Consider the following 22,398-nt stretch of genomic DNA (forward strand, 5'->3'; position numbering starts at 1 on the left):
GCACGGTGTGTCAGCTGGTCAAAACATGCAATCATTTCCCTATAGAACTCCGACATTGTTTTAGCACCATAAAGCTTTAGACCAGCCACATTGTCTAGACAAAAGGGACGCAAAATGTTCTTCCTCCACATACGCACACACAATGTTGAGTTGTGTCCTGTGTACTAGCACAAAGTCTCCTGGCCAGTAAGTCTGCTCCAACCAAACAGTTATGACAAAGCCTCAAGCATATCCTGAGAGAAGCCTTTGAGAAGGTGAAGAGGAGATTTACCAGAATGGTACTTGGGAAGAGGGACTTCAGTTACGTGGAGAGACTAGAGAAATTGGGAGTTCTCCTTAGAGCAGAGAAGGTTAAGGGAAGATTTGTTCATGAAGCGTTTTGATAGAGTAAATAAGAAGAAAGTGGTTCCAGTGTCAGAAGGGTCAGTAACCAGAGGACGCAGATTTAAGGTGGCAAACAAACCAAAGGTGAAATGAGGAAATAAATGCTTACGCACAGAGTTGTTATGACCTGGAACGCACGGCCTGAAAGGGCGGTGGAAGCAGATTCAATAATAACTTTCAAAAGGGAATTGGATAAATACTTGAACTGTGCAGATTTGCAGGACTATGTAGAAAGAGCAAGGAAGTGGTACTAATTGGAAATCTCTTGCAAAGAGCCGACATAGGTGTGATGGGCTAAATAGCCTTGTTCTGTACTGTATCATTCTGTTTTAACTTCTGCATTCACAGGGAAAACTTCGTTGCCAACAGCAAGTTCACTGTCTAATTGCTAACATAGATGCAACTGTGCAAAACCAACGACAAAGTGACCCGTAACAAGTAATTTTATGGAGATATGTAAAAACACATGCACAAAATATAGAGATAGAATACGCACACACTATTCATTGTATGTGAATATCACTGTAAGCCGGCAATACATGAATACCATTGTCGTATAGCATGGTGTAAGAAACGCATAATGCACAAGGCATTCAATCAGTTCAAATCAATATTCAATTGCAAATAGTACCATTATTTTTAAACAAATTGTTCATCCAATAATTCAGTCTGAAATCAAATATTCATACATCCTGCCCTTTATCCTTAGAGCGGATTCACTAATTCATAAATTCTACTCCATTGTTTAAGTGCTTTATAAAGTCAATAATACACTTTCAAATTAGTTGTGAACTACCATATTTGTTTTTCTTGATGTGAAGTCCCTATTTCGTCACTGCTGGGGACTAGTTAACTAGTAGTCTTTACTGCAGCAAGGGGTGGTGGGGGGGTTGAGGGACTGCCAACAAAGACATTAAGGACTGTCCAGGACCTTTCTGGAAGTCAATGAAGATTTGCCTTTGCTACTTGGAGCAAAACTGTGCGCGCTCTCTTTGTGCACCTTTCTGCAAGTGGGGAAGCCTATACAAGTGTAAATAGTTTATCAATACATTTAGGCTATCAGATAGAAATTCTCCCATCACTTCTCCTGTGTCTAAATTATTGTAGGGGAGTGTTTTGATTTTTTTTTCCTTAATAGGTATCTACCAGGGGGAAAAAACTCAAATAATTTTCAAGCTGGAAGGCGGTCCAAGGAGAAGAGGACCAATGCAAGTGAACGGGAAGTGGGATGTTGGGGGATGTACTCTGTGGTCACTTATCTCCTGGAGCTCAGTTCTGACGACCTTTGGGGGTCAGAGAGGAATTTCCCAGAATTTGTTTTTCCCTGAACTGCCTGAGTTTTTTTTTTGTTTTATTAATCTTTAAACATCAGGAAGGATATATTGGACTTGGGAGCGATACTGCGCAGGTTCACCAAAATGATAACAGGGCTTAAAGGGTTAAAAGAGGACAGGTTGCATAACCATGGCTTGTACTGCCTTGAATTTAGAAGGTTGATGGGTGATCTAATCAAGATATTTAAACCAATTAAAGGGATGCAAGAGGGTAGACAGAGGGCTCAATTTTGGCCAGGAGTTGCTCCATTTTTTTTTTTGGAGTAAGCTGCTTTTTCTGGCGTAATTTAAAAATCTCCAGTTTCCCCAATCAATTTGCACCAGCGTAACTCACTTCGTTACATTTTTTTTAGGTTCGTTTTTGCAATCAAAAGGGGGCGTGACCAGCCACCTACGCCAGTTCTGCCCATTTAGGCAACTTTGGCCAGCTAATAGTTGCTCCATTTCCACTTAGGCCAGCGTATGTGGCTCCTTCAGAAAACCCTTGCGGAGAGATAAAGAAATCGTTGCAGGTAAGTACATCGGAGGCCATTCGGCCTGGGATAGGGGCGGGAAGTGGAGAGGACCTGGACCTAAACCTACCAAGCCTTACCCTTAGCAATGGTAGCAAACAAAAACCAACTATTCTACAAGAAATAAAAAATTAAAGTCCTACTTTCATCTTCAAACTGCAATTCATCTTTCTGCACTCAGCCCGGGAAGGCAGCGGGCTGGTGCAGGAAGCCACTCGGCCTGGGCTAGGGGCGGGCAGGAGAACTGATAGAAATCACCGGCAGGCAGGAGCACTATCAGTTCTCCTGCCCGCCCCTAGCCCAGGCCGAGTGGCCTCGCGGTGCGATCTCTTAGAGGTGTGGGGGGGGGGGGGGGGGGAGGGGAGGGGGGAAAGAAGAGGGAGAGGGGGAGCTGGCAAAAAAAAAACTTCCAATCTTTAGTCTCACTGTGTCCAGAGTTCAATCCAAATAAATAGCACATAATTAGCGCTTCTCAGAATGTTATGGACAGGATCCACGTTCTCCCCTCCTCCTTTTAATCTTTTCTCCAATGAAACAAAGTTCAGCTCTGTCTCTCTCCACATTGCTTGCATCTGAGAATCATCTTTAATTGCCTTTCTCTGTATCCGAGCTAGCTTTACGAGCAAGAGCATTAACGCATAAGCCCTGAGTGAATTGATGAATAAAACAACAAGAAAGCAAGATATTCTACCTCAGAAATTCGGTCGCGAAGACACAAGCAGCTCTTTAATGGCCGACTGCCGACTCGCAGTGCTACTGCGCATGCCCGGACATCACTAATCACCACTACACAGCGCGCGGACGTCTCAGCACATCTTCCAGCGCAGAACGACTGGCCACTGCAGTGAAGAGGCCACTCAGCGGCCAAAGTTCCAACATTTTTTTTCACCGCATCTCGGAACGTGCAAAAGCGGCACAACTACGATAAATGCGCCGAAAAACAGGCTCGGCCAAAACTGAGCCCAGAGAAACTATTTCACCTGGTGGGAGAATCCAGGACAAGAGGGCATAATCTTAAAAATTAGAGCTAAGCCATTTAGTAGTGAAATCAGGAAGAACGTTTTCACACAGAGTAGTGGAAATCCAGAACTCACTTCACCAAAAGGCTGTGGATACTGGGCCAATTGGAACCAACAAGACAGAGATCGATAAATTGTTGTTAGGCAAGGTTATTATGGGATATGGAGCAAAATGATGTTGAGGTACAGATCAGCCGCAATCTGATGTGCCAGTTCCACTATTCAAAGGGGCTGAATGGTGCAATCCTGTTCCTATATTATTGTGTCTGTCCAGAAGATGAGATGGCAGCTGGAGACCGGGCAGTGTTATGGGGGGGGGGGGGGAGCGCGGGGAAGGGTCGTGTTGGCTAGTTGCAACATGGCTGAAAGGGACAGACTCGATGACCAACTGGTCTTTTTACATAAGAAATAGGAGCAGGAGTAGGCCATACGACATTTAATACGATCATGCCTGATCCGATCATGGACTCAAGTCCACTTCCCTGCCCGCTCCCCATAACCCCTTATCGGTTAAGAAACTGTCAATCTCTGTCTTAAATTTATTCAATGACCCAGCTCCCACAGCTCTCTGAGGCAGCGAATTCCATAGATTTACAACCCTCAGAGAAGAAATTCCTCCTCATCTCAGTTTTAATGGGCGGCCCCTTATTCTAAGATTATGCCCCCTAGTTCTAGTCTCCCCTATCAGTGGAAACATCCTCTCTGCAGCCACCTTGTCAAGCCCCCTCATAATCTTATACATTTCGATAAGATCATCTCTCAATGTTCTTATGTTCGTTTGGTCCACAGGCCCATGTACTACACTCATGAACGTGAAAGCTTCTCTTTCATTGTAATATATAACACAGGACTGAGCAAAGGCCATTGAAGCCAGCCTCCTTACTGTCATCTGGCCATTTTGAATCCTTTTCCCTAATCCAAACCTATATCCTCTTACTGTGCCGAATTTAAAAAATCAACTTCCTCTTTGAACACGTTAACAGTATTTACTGTGTTGTACAAGTTGGCAACTCAAAGTGTGATGTTATTCCTCTTTGTAAGTTTAATTTGTGGCTTCTTCAGTTTATAATGAGATTGGATGGTCCAACCCCCTTTATGCTGCACAAAATCCCCCCCACCCCCATCCAGCATTATCCAAGAAACCTAAATGACGTCCCTTTTTTAATTTTTATTCCCCATCCTTTGTTTTCTCTTCATAATTCAATGAATGATCTAAACCTGGGAATGGTCTTGATTATCCTGCTCGTAATTTTTTCCATTATCAGAACATCTGTGTTTTCTTACCAGCTCACAACTTAATGCAAGACAACTTCCATTAAAAAAAAGCAGATAAAAAGACTGACACAATGAGATGATGTTATTTTACCATTCGGGGCAAGTCTGCATCGGCAGTGTGTGTTTGACGGTTGTGCACAGACTGCAGCGCTTGCTTACTAAAAGCCTAGTGTCCACAAAGCAGAGGTCACAGTTCCAATGGCAAACGACTGAACTCTGTTCCAGTGACCCACTGCAATGGAACAATGATACTTATACGGTAATAAATAAAGTGGCATGCATGTGCAAAACAAATGTGTCAAATAAACTTACAGGAAAGGAATCCAAACCTTCCATTCCCATGATTTCTGGGGGCCTCTTCCTATTTCTGTCAATTCCCCCTCCCCCTGCTCCTGAACTAATATTCATCAGTGTGTGTGTGTGTGTGTGTGTGCCTTGCGGGATCTTGCTGTGCACAAGCATTACGTCAGCAAATGCAGCGAACAGTCACCGTACCTCAAAAGTAGCGTGTGTGAAGTAGTTTTAAGACATAAAAATATAAGTCTGACTTTCTTTTAACAGCAGGATGCATCTTGGGAAGGGGTTGAAAAGAGAGTTTAAAACAAAAAGATTAAAATTTTAGAAACTAGAGAATATCACAACACTTCATGATATGGATTCAGACCCTCTGAGATAGCCGTTAATGGGAAATGAATCAAACCTACACACAAGACAGGCTCTACTAACCAGTGCACTTGACACAGGTCAAAAAACCATCAGCTGTACGTACCATGGCACAAATGATGTTCTTCCCGCAGAACATCAACAGTTCATTCTTCAGGCATCCTGTGCCTTTGTAAAAAAAAAAGCTTCTCTCTATTTAATTGGCTTTGCCATCAGGTTTAAAAATGCGCTGGCAAATTATCAAATCCAGAAGTGCGACCTTGTGACTATGACAGTGACCAATATAATTTAACAAAAGAATGCGAAGTAAATATAGACTATATCCAGTAAAAATGCTGAGATTAGCTCCAGGGTGTAGATTGAAAGCAGGGGTTCCTTGCTGGCCAGCTTAATCTGCCCCTGATCATTCCTGCAATACTGGAGCGGAGAAAGATTAGAATACAGGGCTTGTAACCATCATGGTTTCATTAGAAGCAGCCAACAAGAGATTCTTTTTCCATCTATTCTCACACAGATCAGGAGTGAAGTAATTTGTAGATCGGAATAAAATTAGCCCTCGACTTCAGAGAAAATATGTGTATTTTGCCTGGAGCCTGGGCAATTTGTCTTCTTACTTCAATCAAATCTTTGAAATTCAGACTTTATAGACACTATTACATTCTCCTAATTCTTTGGATATTTACCAACTAGCTTTCAAAATACAGCAATCTTAGAATACACAAGTGTTATTATTAAGGAAGGAGGATATAAACTAGGGCAAGCATACGCTTTAATTCGGAATTAAATTCAAACCCGGAGGATTCACAACCGAATGTTAAAATTATGGTAAAATGGTAGCACGTATTAGTTTAAATCTCGGTTCTAAACCTACATGGATTCTATTTGCATGAAAGTGTGCTAAAGGCAGGGTCGATACCAAGTCCTGCACAAGGAAATTCTTCCACTTAGTTTAGTTACGATGATGTGTTCATTTTCTAAGTGATTTATCACTTCCCCATAGATGTATAAATACCATCTCAAATCTAGCTCTGAATCCAGTTGCACAAGATTTTGGTTAAAATTTGGTGAAGCTTTTTAAAAAAAAAGAATTATAATTGCCTGAATTTTAATTTGGTCTGTCTCTTTGTAAAAATTGTTGCTGACTTCAATTAAAAAAAATTCTGGTAAGGGTGAATTAGGTAAGGGAATGAATTAGCTATTGACACTAAATGGCGTCGGTAAGTCTCACAGAAGTAGCCAGTGACTGTTGACTGAGGTGGGGTCACAGTGCCACGCTGTGCATAACAAAAGTAGGACAACAACATCATCAACATAGCCAAACATCCCAAGGCAAGACACAGGAGCAGTCAAACGACAAACTTGGACACCGAGCCACATCAGAAGATATGGGCACATGTAGGATTTTAAGGTGCGTCGTAAAGGAGGGGAGTGAGGTAGAGAGGCAAAGAGGTTTAGGGAGGGAGTTCCGGAGCTTAGGGTCTAGGCAGCTGAAGGTACGGCCACCAATAGGGATGGAGGGAAGGAAATCGAGGATGCACAAGAGGCCAGAATTGGAGGAGCGCAGAGATCTCGGAGGGTAATAGGGCTGGAGGAGTTAACAGAGGGTAGGGAGCGGCGAGGCTATGGAGGAGATTTGAACACAAGGGTGAGAATTTTAAGTTGCTGGACCAGGTTCCAAGAGTCGACACACTAGGCAAAAACGAAATACATTATAACACCCGGTTTCTCCTTCCCCAAATACGAACTCGATGATGGAGCTGGCAAACGGTTGGGATTAATATTCTGAAAAGGAGGTGATCACAAAGGCTGAACTTTGCAAACAGAGCAAACTTAAGCTGCTACCAGATTAAAGCCAATAAATGGCACATTCAAAACAGACTATTCCATCCCGTATACTACAGGGTTAATGATGACACTCCAGTCAAAGGGCATCAGAAAAATCAGCCATGCCACTGCATAACTGACATAATTTCCAGACAGACCAGCTATCTTAAATTAGAAATGCAGTCTCCAGCTTGTCCTCATTTGTAGTAAACTGGTCGTTTATTGAATTACCTTCCCTTGCTATAAATAACACTTTTATGAGCTGCCTCTTTCAGGACAAATTTGGGGAATGGAATGTGAAAAATTGGGTCTTGTGATCACGACGAAAAGCAGCAACATTTTACAAAGAAACAGAAAGGGGCAATAAAATGGCCTGCAATGAAGTGTGAGCTAACAATAAGAAAGAAAATCAACTTCCATATTAGAGAGAACGGAATTCTGCTCAGATTAGCACCTGACCTCACCAGTTCAGCTCATCGCAGGAATCGTTCCCTGCACATCCAACACATTAGACGGGTATGCTAATGATTAGATCTTAAAGCTGCCAATGTGTGCAAAGGATCATTTACTGAATCGCACGGAAACAAATGAGGCAAGCACAAAGCAAACAGCATTTCATTAACAATATGCAAAAGTTCTCCTCCCGGCCTAAGAATCTGCCTCAGTTGAACAAACCAAGTTCTTCCTTCGTGGTGAGGACGCTACATGATCATTGTACCCCAGTTCAGTTACCCAACGTCTTAAAACATATTCTATTGGAATCGAAACAGTGCTCGGAAAACTGAAGGGAAAGTGAAGGACCAGCTGGTCTTTTCCTCTCCATCATTTTCATGTGTTCTTCTGAAGCAGCAGGTTCATTAAGTTCCTGAAAGACTTCTTGACAAAGAGTTCAGCTGTTCGGAAACCATTTCCAACAATAGTTATTGTCATTTAATATCGTACCCGGGCAGTGCATCTGGGGATACCCGAGTCTTTAAACACTTGTATTTATATAGCGCCTGTAACTTTGTGAAACATCCCAAGGCGCTTCTCAGGAGATGAAAAAACCTTGCAGAATGAGCGGGTTATCTGCTGACAAAAATCAGAAGCATTCCCACGACCTTAAGGCACTTGTGCATTACAGAATGACTGCAAGTGTGGCCAGCTTCAGAGCACCTACAGAAAAACATCACGTCAGCTTGGCTCAGTTAGCAGCACTATTGCCTCCGAGACAGACACTTGTGGGTTCAAGCCCCACAACGTTCTCGAGCAATAACGCTAGGCTGCCGCTTCAGTGCAGTATCGAAGGGGTGCTGTATTTTTGGAGGTAGGGTACTTCGGGTGAAGTACTGAAGCCACGCCTGCCTGCTCAGGTGGGATGTAAAAAAACCCTGGCACCATTCGAAGAGGAGCAGAGAGTTCTCCTGGTGCCTTGGCCTGAAGCCCTTCCTCAACCAACACCAACAAACATAGATTATTCATTCATTAGTCGTTAGCGGGACCCTGCGGCGTCTGAATTGGCAACCGTGTTTAACTATATTAACGACAGTAACCCAACTTCAAGGGCTGCAAAGTGCTTTGGGATGTCTAGAGGTGATGATACACGGCTATAAATAAACACAGTGAGTTTTCTATCTTCACATTAGATTAAGGCTGCCTGTTCATAGAAACATAGAAAATAGGTGCAGAAGTAGGCCATTTGGCCTTTTGAGCCTGCACCACCAATCAATATGATCATGGCTGATCATTTTTGCAACTTTAGTACCCCATTTCTGCTTTCTCTCCATACACCCCTTGATCCCTTTAGCCGTCAGGGACACATCTAATTCCCTTTTGCATATATCTAACGAACTGGCCTCAACAACTTTCTGTGGTAGAGAATTCCACGGGTTCACAATTCTCTGAGTGAAGAAGTTTCTCCTCATCTCGGTCCTAAATGGCTTACCCCTTATCCTTAGACTGTGACCCCTGGTTCTGGACTTGCCCAACATCAGGAACATCCTTCCTGCATCTAACCTGTCCAATCCCGTCAGAACATTATATGCTTCTATGAGAACTCCGCTCATTCTTCTAAATTTAGTGAATATAAGCCTAGTCAATCCAGTCTTTCTTCATATGTCAGCTCTGCCATCCCATGAATCAGTCTGGTGAACCTTTGCTGCATTCCCTCAATAGCAAGAATGTCCTTCCTCAGATTAGGAGACCAAAACTGAACACAATATTCAAGGTGTGGCCTCACCTAGGCCCTGTACAACTGCCCTGCTCTTATACTCAAATCATCTCACTATGTAGGCCAACATGCCATTTGCCTTCTTCACCACCTGATGTACCTGCATGCCAACTTTCAATGACAGATGTACCATGGCACCCAGGTCTCACTGCACCTCCCCTTTTCCTAATCTGTCACCATTCAGATAATATTATGCCTTCCTGTTTTTGCCACCAAAGTGGATAACCTCACATTTATCCACATTATACAGCATCTGCCATGCATTTGCCCACTCACCTAACCTGTCCAAGTCACTCTGCAGCCTCTTAGCATCCTCCTCACAGCTCACATTGCCACCCAGCTTAGTATCATGTGCAAACCTGGGAGATATTACATTCAATTCCTTTGTCTAAATCATTAATGTATACTGTAAATAGCTGGGGTCCCAGCACTGAACCTTGCGGTACCCGACTAATCACTGCCTGCCATTCTGAAAAGGACCTGTTTATTCCTACTCTTTGCTTCCTGTCAAGTGAATGCTTCCTGTCACTTCCATGCAAGTGAATGCAAGAATAGCAGTGCCACATGTCTACACTCTGGGTCTCCATAGTGCAGGGAGCCGAGCGCTGAGAGAGCATCAACAGTGGTGTACAGAGGTGGCTTGCTCGACGGAAGACGGGGAAATCCTGGCCATGTGAAAGGGCCTTTCACTGTTGCTCGCGCCGCACATTAAACCGCTCCTTCCCTCGAAGTGAACCACAGATTAGCCGCAATACAGAGACCGGGCCTTACCTTCACGGCCATCAGCGTACCGCTGGGCGTGTGACGCATCTTCTCCACCACCCCGTACGCACCGCGGCCGAGCTCCGACAGTGGCTCCAGGTCATCGGCCTTCACTTCGAAGTTCTACAACGACAAAGACTTGGGTTTTAATGGTCTCCGATACACAGGCCAGCCCGAGCAAAATAGCGCACACTTGTGGCAGACTTTCCTTCATCTGCAACGAGAACATTTTATCCCACAGTACTGTGCAGCTGTTTATTCAAAACAGATGACATCACGGGACAAGAGACACGGATGCATTCACCAAAGTTGCTGATCACGGTAAGTCGGAGGACACACAGCTTTGTAAGGACAGGAGCATTGCGTCACCTTAGACACCATGTATTATTCTGCTGCTAATGGGGAAGCGGTGTGCTACATGCCATGTCCTTTGAAGGCCACGTGTGCTTAGTGCTGTAAATGAGCACATCCCGACTTGCTCTTTAGGTACATCCAGAAACAGAGTGTATTTTCTATTGCTCAAGAAGTTCCGCCAAGGTCTTTTCTAAAGATATTAATACAATACAAGTATACCTGCTGCACGCAATAGGCACAAAAATAATTTTAAAAGGCAATTATGTAAATATTGTTGAGCATGACAGACTGAAATGTGTAAACAGAACTAAGATAATATAAAAATAATGAAAATGGACAATACAAGTATACTTGAGAAGTGGATTTAGTTCTGTAATTATCAGAGTTAAAATGTAGAAATATATACTTGTTGGACTAATTGGTAAGGATTGATTGCTATGATTAGTCAAAAATTCCAATATCGTTGGATCAATGGACTACCAGGATGGTAGAAGGCGAATTAGATGGACCTTGGTCTTTTTCCGTCTCGCAATTCCTATGTTCCGATAGAAGATAATGTGTACTTTTAAAGCTAGACATGGGACAAATTGTGAAACAAAAGAAAAATTTGTTAAAATAAAGAAACGTTGAGGGGAGAAAAGCAATGTAAAAATGTAGAGAAAATTGTGGCACGAATTCTCTGCCCCAGAGAGCTGTGGATGCTCAGTCGTTGAGTATATTCAAGACAGAGGTCGATAAATTTGGGGGAATTAAGGGATATGGGGATAATGCGGGAAGGTGGAGTTGCGGTTGAAGATCAGCCATGATCTTGTTGAATGGCGGAGCAGCCTCAAAGGGCCGAATGGCCTACTCCTGCTCCTAGCCCTTATGTTCTTATAACCCTTAAAATAACAAAGAGGAAACTGGCCCAATATAAATAAGGAGTGGCTGCATACTGCTGATTGCAAACGGCACGTGCTCAACGGGGCACCAGAATTGTGAGGGGAATAGTGCTCAATACAACAAAAATACTGGATGCAGAAACTAAAAAGTCATAGAAAATCATGGCAGAAACTTGGGAATAAATAGGTACAGACAGCTTGTGCGTAATAGCACCTCGAATTCAGATGCCAGACGTGCACAATCGGGTACGTGAATGAAGAAATTTGCGACCAGCCCCGTGGAAAATAAAAAGGAATGAAAAGGCAACAACGTTTTCAAAAGAACAAGATGAAAATGGGCAGCAGGAAAGAGGCACAATCAGAGAGCAGCCACCATAGACGAGGGCCACACGTGTACGAGAGGGCAAAAAGACTCAAATATCGGATTAACGTCAAAACGGCAGCCACATCTGTCCGAGAGGAGAACAGGCCTTTGAGGAGAAACATTCAGGAACAGAAATCTGTTGGCAAATTTAATATGGTTTTGAAATGTATAATGTTTTGTTAGAAATCTTTTTTTTTTTTTTTAATACAAAATATTTTGAGTAATGAGAAAGCAAAGAATTTTGAGAAAATATTTTGAGCACTATGATTGGCTTTTTCCCCCCCCAAATTGATGAAGATCTCCTCGCTGCTTATAGTTAGAGTTGTAATAGAAAATTTACAGCAGTCAGAAAATGTCAGAACATCACCCAGGAGGTGTGTCGTCAGAGGTTTGACGGACAGGATGTGTGTGTGTGGTTGGACCTGTTTTAGCCCATTCACACCAGCGGATTCTGTCAGATAATTTGTCGGACGATGTGCTGCTTTATCAGGACAAGAATGTTTGTACCGTCAAATACCCGATGCATTATTCTGCTGCTAAGGTGAAGCAGTGATTCTTTAAGGCCATAATGGCCGTTAAGTACAATAGTTGGTGAAGTCAGAAATCAATTGTTCTTCAAGCTGCAGCTCCAGACATTTGGCATCCTTTGCAAGGTCAGCGAGAGGTTGCGGACATTCTGGCTCCTGCGTCAACGAAGATATTTTCTTTCGTTGGGGGGGGGAATTTAGTTCAATCCAGGTGACTTGCTGTGTTTCTATTTTTTTTATACAAAGTGCAACAGATAGAAAATGCATGTTCGAAGCAATGTTCCCTTTTCCCTTTCATTTTTGGGGGTTGCCCTTTAAGGGGCTGCATGGCCCATTCAGATCAACGCGCGTGCGCTGTTTTCTCTATTTAAAAGCCAGTAAGTCGGATGCACAGGAGCTCCAGAGCCCTGCATGGTCTCGCAGCTTAACGGGAACGTTGTTTAGAACCTTATTATATAATAGACAATTATGTAGAAGATGGGGGTTAAGAAAACGGTGCACCGCTTCCAACTACTTGTATGCATTGCTGATTTATAAAAAAAAATGAAATCACTAAAAACACCAGATTAAGTGCCCAAGTTTCCACACGCGCCTAGAACGGCGCAGTCCCGACCTGGACGCCCGTTTTTCGCGCCACAGTGCGCCTAAAAAAATCCTCAGTATTCTCCACCTACCTGCAGGTCCTCTGGCCCTCGGCGCAGCGCAGCACGAGCTGTGGGGGGGGCGGAGCCAGGTCCCTGCGCTGAAAACAGTGCCGGGACCTCTGCACATGCGCGCTACAGTGGGCACGCAAGTGCAGTAGCTCCAGGCGCCCGAAACTGTGTGGGAGGGGCCCGAAGCACGCAGCCCCTAGCCCTGGCCCAATGGCCTCACTGGGGCTGCGTGAATAAGGCTCCTCCCACGGCCAGCTCCTGCTTTCCCCCCCCCGACCAGACCCGACACCCGCTTTCCCCCCCAGCCTGCCTCCGGACCAGACCTGACACCCGCTCCCCCCGCCCCCCCCACCGCCTCCGGACCGGACCAGACCCAACACCCCCCCCCCCCGCCCCGAGCTCCTGTTCCCGCTCCCTGCCTGGACCCGACCCGAGCTCCTGTTCCCGCTCCGCGCCCCCCCCCCCCCCCCCCCACTCCGCCGCCGACCTCTCTCTCTCTCTCTCTCTCTCTCTCACCCGAAGACCCGACCCGACGCCACCTATCTGGTGCTGGGGACGGGCCCTGCCCGAAGTCTCGGGCCAGCCCGTTCAGCCTTCGGTCCCAAAAGGCCTGCCTGAAGCACTTTCACACAGGTAGGAAGATGGTTTATTTAATCTTTTCTTTGCTTATAAATGTTTATTCAGGTTGGATTTATTTGTATAATATTTGTATAAGTATAAATAAGGATTTATTATAGAATTTAATGAGTTCCCTTCCCCCCCTCCCCCCCCCCACCTCGTTCTGGACGCCTAATTTGTAACCTGCGCCTGATTTTTTAATGTGTAGAACAGGTTTTTTCAGTTCTACAAAAATCTTCACTTGCTCCATTCTACTTTAGTTTGGAGTACGTTTTCACTGTGGAAACTTTCAAATCAGGCGTCATGGCCGGACACGCCCCCTTTTGAAGAAAAAATTCTGTTCCAAAGTAGAACTGTTCTACCTGACTAGAACTGCAGAAAAAAAAATGTGGAGAATTGCGATTTCTAAGATAGTCCGTTCTCCACCAGTTGCTCCTAAAAATCAGGCGCAAATCATGTGGAAACTTGGGCCCTAAGTGTGCACTCAAGTCCCATCTCAGTGTGGTAACTTCAGTCGAGCCAAGCACAGCAGAATACACTCTACTCAAAGTGCAATTTAAAAGAACACAGTCTGATCGACTTAAACCCTCATTGCCGTGCAGCAGAAGTATTCTGATTAGGCTCGGATGGTGTAACCGCAGGAAAGATGCACTGTTGTATTAGTGACGAGGTTGCGGGGAAGGAGGAGAGCACGGTTTGTTCATTTTTATTTAAAGGTTGAACAATGAATAAGGGACGGATGCAAGCACTGGCGTGGTGTCACTCTACTGTACACATGTTCGCTGTCCATGCAGTACTTTCGTAGAAAAGTAAAAAGTTACCAGCAGGATTTAATAAGCTAGAAGCTTGGGAGGAAAAAGTGCACAGTTACACATCATCATCATCATCATAGGCAGTCCCTCGGAATCGAGGAAGACTTGCTTCCACTCCTAACATGAGTCCTTAGGTGGCTGAACAGCCCAATACGAGAACCACAGCCCCCGTCACAGGTGGGACAGTTGTTGGAGGAAAGGGTGGGTGGGACTGGTTTGCCGCACGCTCCTTCCGCTGCCTGCGCTTGATTTCTGCGTGCTCTCGCCGACGAGACTCGAGGTGCTCAGCGACCTCCTGGATGCACTTCCTCCACTTAGGGTGGTCTTTGGCCAGGGACTCCCAGCTGTCGGTGGGGGTGTCGCACTTTATCGGGGAGGCTTTGAGGGTGTCCTTGTAACGTTTCCTCTGCTCACCTTTGGCTCGCTTGCCGTGAAGGAGTTCAGAGTAGAGCGCTTGCCTTGGGAGCCTCGTGCCTGGCACAGTTACACACTTATTAGACGAAGGCTTCGACAGTAGCAAGTGTAGGGTGGGTTTTGAATGTAGCGTTCTAGACAGCATCAGACATCTTGGGGACGAAATCCCCCAGTGCCCCATTTGGGGCGGTAACGGAGTTGGAGCCGGACTTCCTGCCCCGCGCCCCTCACAGGAAGTGGAGTGCAACGTCGCGCAGGTTCGAGGACACTACAAGGCTGCTCCGCGTAGTGCTGACGTTAGAGGAGGCGGGCCGCTGCGCACTCTGCCGGGCCTCTGATGGCCTTCACTGGACCACCAGGGCGGCGTGATGCCGAAGCAGCAGCCCGGAGCGACGGCGGCCTGGACCACGCAACGGAGGATCAAGGCGGGCCAAAAGTAGAAGATGGCAATGCGCGGTGTAGTGCACCTTCCCGCGAGCGGATGTCAATTTCTGCCGCAGGACGGAAAGGGGCCGCTGCACACGGCGATGACGTCATCGGGTGCACGCCGGCTTGGGCGCTACGTGTCAGCGCCTCCGCTAACTCCCCCGCAATTTCCTGGGAGCCAGTAGCGCCCCCCCCCCACTGGGCAAAAACAGATTTGTGCTCCCAGGAGGTGCAAAAAGGGCAATTTTGCACCCCCCCCGTTCCAGGAGTACGTCATCACGGTTCCAGTCACTCTCCGGGGAAACGCATATTCGTGGAAACGGGTGGGATGGTTTCTGTTATATGTAAACCTGCAAATACCTTGCTTAACCACCAGAGGGCTCATCGCCTGGAGTCCCAAGGGATCCCACAATCCCTTGGGAGCAGCTGTACTTAAGGAGGCCTCACAGGCTGGAGGGGCACTATGGAGACCTGCAATAAAAGACTACGGTCACACTTCACTTTGAGCTCACAGTATCTGGTCAGACTCTTTATTCACATACTACAGTTTCCATCATGGTCTGTCTCAATCAGTGACGGCGATCGCACAGAATGTTAACTTTCTACTTGTGTAGACACGGTTTACAAACTGGAACGCGTTGCCCATTTATGTTATCATCTGAAACGGGCCAGGAGCCAAAGACATCCTGCCAGGTATTTCCACTGGTCTTTAAATTGCCTTAATATTGTCTCAGGTCTGATTTCACTACACAAATACTGTGCAGCATCAATATTCCCAAGCATTCATTAAATCTTATTACAATGAAAAAGCTTCCAACACTTAACTTCAACTGCTTTCGAAATAGCACAGAATTAAAACATAGGTACCACTTTAAGGATCACTGTTGATGGCACGATGAAGACACCTTTCAGACTCGGGAATTGGCATTTACCTGAAGCCTCTTGCTCATCAAACATTTCCTAGTTAGATTTATGCTCGGGCATCATGTGCTACTTTTAATTTTCCGAACTTTGGCCATCTTTACATTGTATTCATATACTGCTGCTGCCCCCTACAGGCCGCACATTTCTACTGAAGGAGGAACATTGAGGGCCAATGACCACAGACTGCAGCGATAGCTCCCAGCCCTTTGCGTGTGTGAACATGCATTTTTTCCGCAGTTTTCTCCCATTCTCTCCCCGAAGACGTTCACTTTTATCGAGATCTGATTCTCCAGTCCCTCCCCCAGTACCTTGCTAAGTTAGCCATTCTTCCTGAGTGGGACTAGACCGAGTGGCTCGAGCGGTGCAGAAATAAAACCCTCGAAGCATTTAAAAAAGTATCTGTTGCAGTGTGTGCGTGCGTGTGCGTGTGCGTGTGCGTGGTGGTGGTGTTAGGATCTCGCTGGGTGGGTGACTCAAGATGGGCAAATGGCCTTCCTCGTTCATCGTGAACTTGCACCTTCTGGCTCTTTGACCACGGGGGCATCAGGATCAAGCCTTCTCCTGGGCCTCACTCAACATCCACAAGGGCAGCTGGGCGGCACTGGATGGTGCTGGGAACAGGATTCCGAGACCATGGTGCGGAGGCCAACTGCAATGTGGCCAGATCCGGATTAAGGGCCTGATGGGCCAGGGGGCAAACTGATCCAAATGGACCGATAGTTATGTTTGTTCATGTTCATTACATTACGTATATGATTCTGATTTCGAGTATGAAAACATAGACCAGTATATTCAACAATGAAAGTACGTATTCTGTATCAAGTAGGTATATATTCTGGTTCTGGTAACATTGCAATACAGTAAACTCTCGTTTACCCGGATACGAATGTAACGGAAAACCTGCCATGACGGAATTTAAAATTTTGCAACATTCGGCAACTAAACAAAAGTGAGAGGATCATTGGGTACATAACAAGTACAAGCAGCAGTGAACATTATTACTTACTTTAAGCTGTGCAAACTATACATTGTACTTCCCTTCTTACTGAATCATGTTTAGCCACCCAGCACTCCATGGGGCAGACCTTCCGGCCTTTCACGTTCCATTTTCTGTCCCGGAGAGGCGGCAATGACGGCGGTGAGGTTTCCTGGGCGGGCGGTCCGCCTCCAGCGCCCCGCGGGGGTCTCCGGGGACGGTTTTGCGGCGACACAGCTGCGCCAGTGTGCAACGCCCCTGGTTGTCACGCCGGCCCGCTTATCGAGTCCCACCCGACCCTTACACCCCGCAGTGACCACCTGTGAACACGGGCGGTCCGACCTATGCCGACTGCAGAGAGGCAAGTAATGCCGTCCTAAGGTAAACAGGATTGGTTTTTCTTGTAAATTTTTTTGCGATTTATGTAAACTCGCCCTATCGGAAAATTAGTTTGCCCGGAGTTGCCGAATCCCCAAACAATCCGGGTAAACGAGAGCTTACTGTACTAGATTCCTATACATATATGCAAATATATTCCTATACAAATTTCTCTCAGCCTATTTGGGAGGCCTTATTTTTTTTTCCTACTTTTATTTGGTGGGCCTATGGTCTTTGGTGGGTCTGAGGCTGCAGCCCCATCTGCTCCCTGGTCAATCCGCCCCGCCCCGCGGTCAATCCGCCCCGCCCCGCGGTCAATCCGCCCCGCCCCGCGGTCAATCCAACCCTGGATGCTCCACCTGGTTCCCTGGGTGCGATCAAGCTTGGGATATTTTGGCTCAGTGCAGCGCTGCGTGGTGTGTTAACCGCTGAGCCGAGGGAACAACGCACCCTAACCTCTTGCAGATGCTGGAATACCAGAAGTAAATGGCAGGTTGTATTTCTGAGGATATTTGTTAGTCTTAAACTTCTTCCACAATTCAATCTCACAGGTGCGACCCGGGACTGTGCACATACCATGGCCAACACTGGGGGAAAAGTAAAGGCTTTAAGCACTAGGATCAAACTACCCCCGGGATCGGAAATCGTAAGCACAGCACATCAGTAAACGGACGGACACGACGATTGTCACTCTCCCTTGGACCCAGGTCGTATCCTTCACATTTTTAAAGAATCAAAGCCGTAACATTACAGGTGATCTGCTCAAGTCGTTCAGACAGCCCGGGCAGATTCAGCTGCCGCCCTCATTGCTTCTGCAAGATGAAGCCACGGTGAGCGGGCCGGAAACCAAGTGGCTTCACGGGTCCGTGCGAGCAGCAGTCAGTTACCGCCGGATGCAGTCAGCAAAGCCTTTTCCTGGCTGTTGCGAATGGCACCCATTAAATAGACCCATCGCAGCAACTTGTCCCGGCTGCCGATTCGAGGGGGCACGAGGGGCAGGCAGGCCATGTGCTCCAACACAACCTTCAACAGGAACATGGGAACAGGAAGCCATTCAGTGTGATCAAGGCTGCTCTGCAACCCAACTCAACATACCCGCCTTCGCCCCATATCCATTAATAGCTTTGGTTATCAAAAACCTATCAATCTCAGCTTTAAAATTAACCGATCTCGCGTCAATTGCCGTTTGCGGAAGAGAGCTCCAAACTTCTATCACCCTTTGCATGTTGAAGTGTTTCCTAATTTCAACGAATACTTCAATTCTGCTCCACTGATGGGAGATGGGCAGTCTTAAGGCCAAGACTCTGACCCCCCATGAGGGCTGAAACACCCTCTCATCTGTGCAAGGGAATGGACTGCTCATTATCTCACTGAATTTCTTTGTCACTAATGTGGGCGCGCACAGAAAATTCTCCACCTTAAACCATCATGCTTTTACACACATTTTTAAATCTTTAAAAAAAAAAGATTGAAAATTGAGTCTGGTTTTAACTTGAGAAGCAATAAAAAGAGTGAATGAAGTGATGCCTATTTCTAGCAGAGCGGAACAATAGTACTTTAGACTGGGAACATTATACAACAGTGACGCATCGCCCTCCAGTGGACAAAGCCAGCACAGCAACAAGTCAGACGTTTGATCAATTATGGTCTTGCTTTCCAAGTGTAATACGCCAGGAATGGCCCTAAATTGAGGACAACCCTGCAAGTTTGTAAAAAAAATGAAAACAAAAACACACACGAAGTGAGTGGTCTTATTGTGGACATTAAATTCACCGCATTTGCAAGTCCAGGCAGAAAACGCTGCAAGTTTTTGCCGAGACTTGACATCCATAACCAGTGCTGCTCATCAGACCACCTCCTGCTTCAAATTACTCAACATCCCTCTCTCTCAGACAAATATTGAAGCATTTACAGAGCTTTACCCTTGACAATTCTATCAACATCCTAATATTGGATAATCAAGGGGCTATAGGGAGGGAGGAACTTAATACAATCACCATCATTAATGAAGTAGTACTCGGTAAAATAATAGGACTAAAGGCGGACAAGTCCCGTGGACCTGATGGCTTGCATCCTAGGGTCTTAAAAGAAGTGGCTGCAGAGATAGTGGATGCATTGGTTGTAATCTACCAAAATTCCATGATTTTGGGAGGGTCCCAGCGGATTGGAAAACCACAAATGTAAGGCACCTATTAAAAAAAGGAGGTCGACAGAAAGCAGGAAACTATAGTCCAGTTAGCCGAACATCTGTCGTTGGGAAAATGCTGGAGTCCATTATTAAGGAAGCAGTAGCGGGATATTTGGAAAAGCATGATTCAATCAGGCAGAGTTGGTTTTATGAAAGGGAAATCACGTTTGACAAATTTGCTGGGAGTTCTTTGAGGATGTAACGAACAGGTGGATAAGGAGGAACCAGTGGATGTGGTGTATTTGGATTTCCAGAAGGCATTCGATAAGGTGCAACATAAAAGGTTACTGCACAAGTTAAAAGTTCAGGGTTGGGGGTAATATATTAGCATGGCTAGAGGATTGGTTAACTAACAGAAAACAGAGTCGGGATAAATGAGTAATTTTTCGGTTGGCAATCAGTAACTAGTGGGGTGCCGCAGGGATCGGTGCTGGGGCCTCAACTATTTACAATCTATATTAATGACTTGGATGAAGGGACCGAGTGTAATGTAACCAAGTTTTGCTGATGATACAAAGATGGGTGGGAAAGCAAACTGTGAGGAGGACACAAAAAAATCTGCAAAGGGATATAGACAGGCTAAGTGAGTGGGCAAAAATTTGGCAGATGGAGTATAATGTGGGAAAATGTGAGGTTATGCACTTTGGCAGAGAAAAAAAAATAGAAAAGCAAGTTATTATTTAAATGGAGAAAAATTGCAAAGTGCTGCAGTACAGAGGGACCTGGGGGTCCTTGTGCATGAAACACAAAAAGTTCGTATGCAGGTACAGCAAGTAATCAGGAAGGCAAATGGAATGTTGGCCTTTATTGCAAGGGGGATGGAGTATAAAAGTAGAGAAGTCCTGCTACAACTGTACAGGGTACTGGTGAGGCCCCACCTAGAGTACTGCGTACAGTTTTGGTCTCTGTATTTAAGGAAGGATATACTTGCATTGGAGGCTGTTCAGAGAAGGTTCACTGGGTTGATTCCGGAGATGAGGGGGTTGACTTGTGAAGACAGGTTGAGTAGGTTGGGCCTATACTCATTGGAGTTCAGTAGGTGATCTTATCGAAACATATAAGATAATGAGGGGGCTCGACAAGGTGGATGCAGAGAAGATATTTCCAATCATAGGGGAAATTAAAACGAGGGGACATAGTCTTAGAATAAGGGGCCGCCCATTTAAAACTGAGATGAGGAAATCTATGGAATTCTCTGCCCCAGAGAGCTGTGGAGGCTGGGTCACTGAATATATTTAAGGCAGAGATAGACAGATTTTTGAGCGATATCAGATAAAGGGTTATGGGGAGCGGGCAGGGAAGTGGAGCGGAGTCCATGATCAAATCAGCCATGATCTTATTAAATGGCGGAGCAGGCTCGAGGGGCCAGGTGGCCGACTCCTGCTCCTATTTCTTATGTTCTTATGTAACACAAGGGTTACGTGGTCAAAAATCAACAGGGCACTGATCACCAAACAATTCCACCGACGGGGTGAAGCAAGGGTGAGGCAAGGCTGGTGTGGAAGATCAACACCGGTATTAGCCTGTTGGGCCGAATGGCCTCTTTCTGTGCTGTAAAATTCCATGTTGTTTTATCCTAATTCAGCCTCTATTCATCTAACAAATCCTAAAAAAAAAAATAGCATTGCAATGCATGTCTCTGATCTGAGGGTACAAGCAGCAAATAACGAAGGCTGGATTTTCCCATCCTTTGCGCTCCAGGTTTCGAAGAAGGTAATAAACCCCCCCCCCTTCCCCCTCCCTCCCCACCACCCCCAGACCTTTCTCGGAGCGCTCCCTGGCCGGCTGTTTAGATCGGGGGTTTTGCATCCGAACACCAAGAGGTGTACAACGCCTCCTTTAGCTCTGCGCCTCGACGCAGGGCCCAGGTGCCCAAACTTAACCGGCCGCTAACTTTCCCGTCCCGCCGCCATAAACATAAGCCTAAAATCCATCCCTTAGAATCTAACTCGTGAAACTACAGGAAAATACATCACCTCAGCTTCCTTAAAGGGGCAGTCCCGCCTCACCACCCACGATGCAGTGCTCTTCACTCATTTTGTACCTTTTTAAGGATTTGATACTTGGGGTATGGCAGCATAGCAGTTATGTTACTGGACTAGTAATCCAGAGGCTTGGACTAAATGATCTGGAGGCACAAGTTCAAATCCCACCACAGCAGTTGAGAATTTAAATTAATTTAATTAAATAAATCTGGAATAAAAAGCTCTCAGTAATGGTGACCATGAAACTACCGGATTGACATAAAAACCCATCTGGTTCACTAATGTCCTTTAGGGAAGGAAATCTGCCGCCCTTACCCGGTCTGGCCTATATGTGACTCCAGATCCACAGCAATGTGGTTGACTCTTACCTGCCCCTCTGAAATGGCCCAGCGAGACTCTCAGTGATATGAAACCACTACAAAAAAGGCAGCTCACCATCACCTTCTGCAGGGCAATTATGGATGGGCAATAAATGCTGGCCTTGCCAGCGACGCCCACATCCTATGAACGAATTTTAAAAAAAATACATCCTAAAGTTTAGTTGCCAAGAATTAACAAGAAATGGATAATATGAACTTTTTACTTTAAAGCTTGCTATAAAGCAGCGTCCCCCAAAATAATGATTTGATGTCATCTTCGTTCCACGTGACAAGAGAGCTGGTGCGGTGTGGAATAAATCAGAAGTAGTTGGGCGACTTACCTTTTCACCTATCGCAATGCAAGCCTTAGAATCCAGGTCTCTTGGGGGACTGCAGAGAGAGAACAAAAGTGAGTTCAAACTGCACAAAGTCTTCTCAGTAAAACCAACTTGAGAACTCCCCAAAACATCCCGAGGCTTCACACTGCTCGAACAGCAACACAAGTGTCCCAGCCATGAAAAGGGCACAGAGAGATTCACCAAGACGATGCTGTGAAT

General features: G+C 45.7%; 1 protein-coding gene across 1 annotated transcript in view; it reads right to left on the bottom strand.

Annotated features, from left to right (window-relative positions):
- Positions 1-22,398, bottom strand: part of map2k6 (mitogen-activated protein kinase kinase 6) — a 122,183-nt gene that overhangs the window by 57,039 nt on the left and 42,746 nt on the right. Inside the window, exons 3-4 of the mRNA XM_070857764.1 lie at positions 22,183-22,231; positions 9,992-10,105 (exon numbers count right to left, since the gene is read on the bottom strand). Of these exons, the coding sequence (XP_070713865.1) occupies positions 9,992-10,105; positions 22,183-22,231 (163 nt within the window). The remainder of the gene's footprint in view (positions 1-9,991; positions 10,106-22,182; positions 22,232-22,398) is intronic.

The sequence above is a fragment of the Pristiophorus japonicus genome, chromosome 16 (assembly GCF_044704955.1).
Source record: "Pristiophorus japonicus isolate sPriJap1 chromosome 16, sPriJap1.hap1, whole genome shotgun sequence".
Lineage (NCBI taxonomy): Eukaryota > Metazoa > Chordata > Chondrichthyes > Pristiophoridae > Pristiophorus > Pristiophorus japonicus.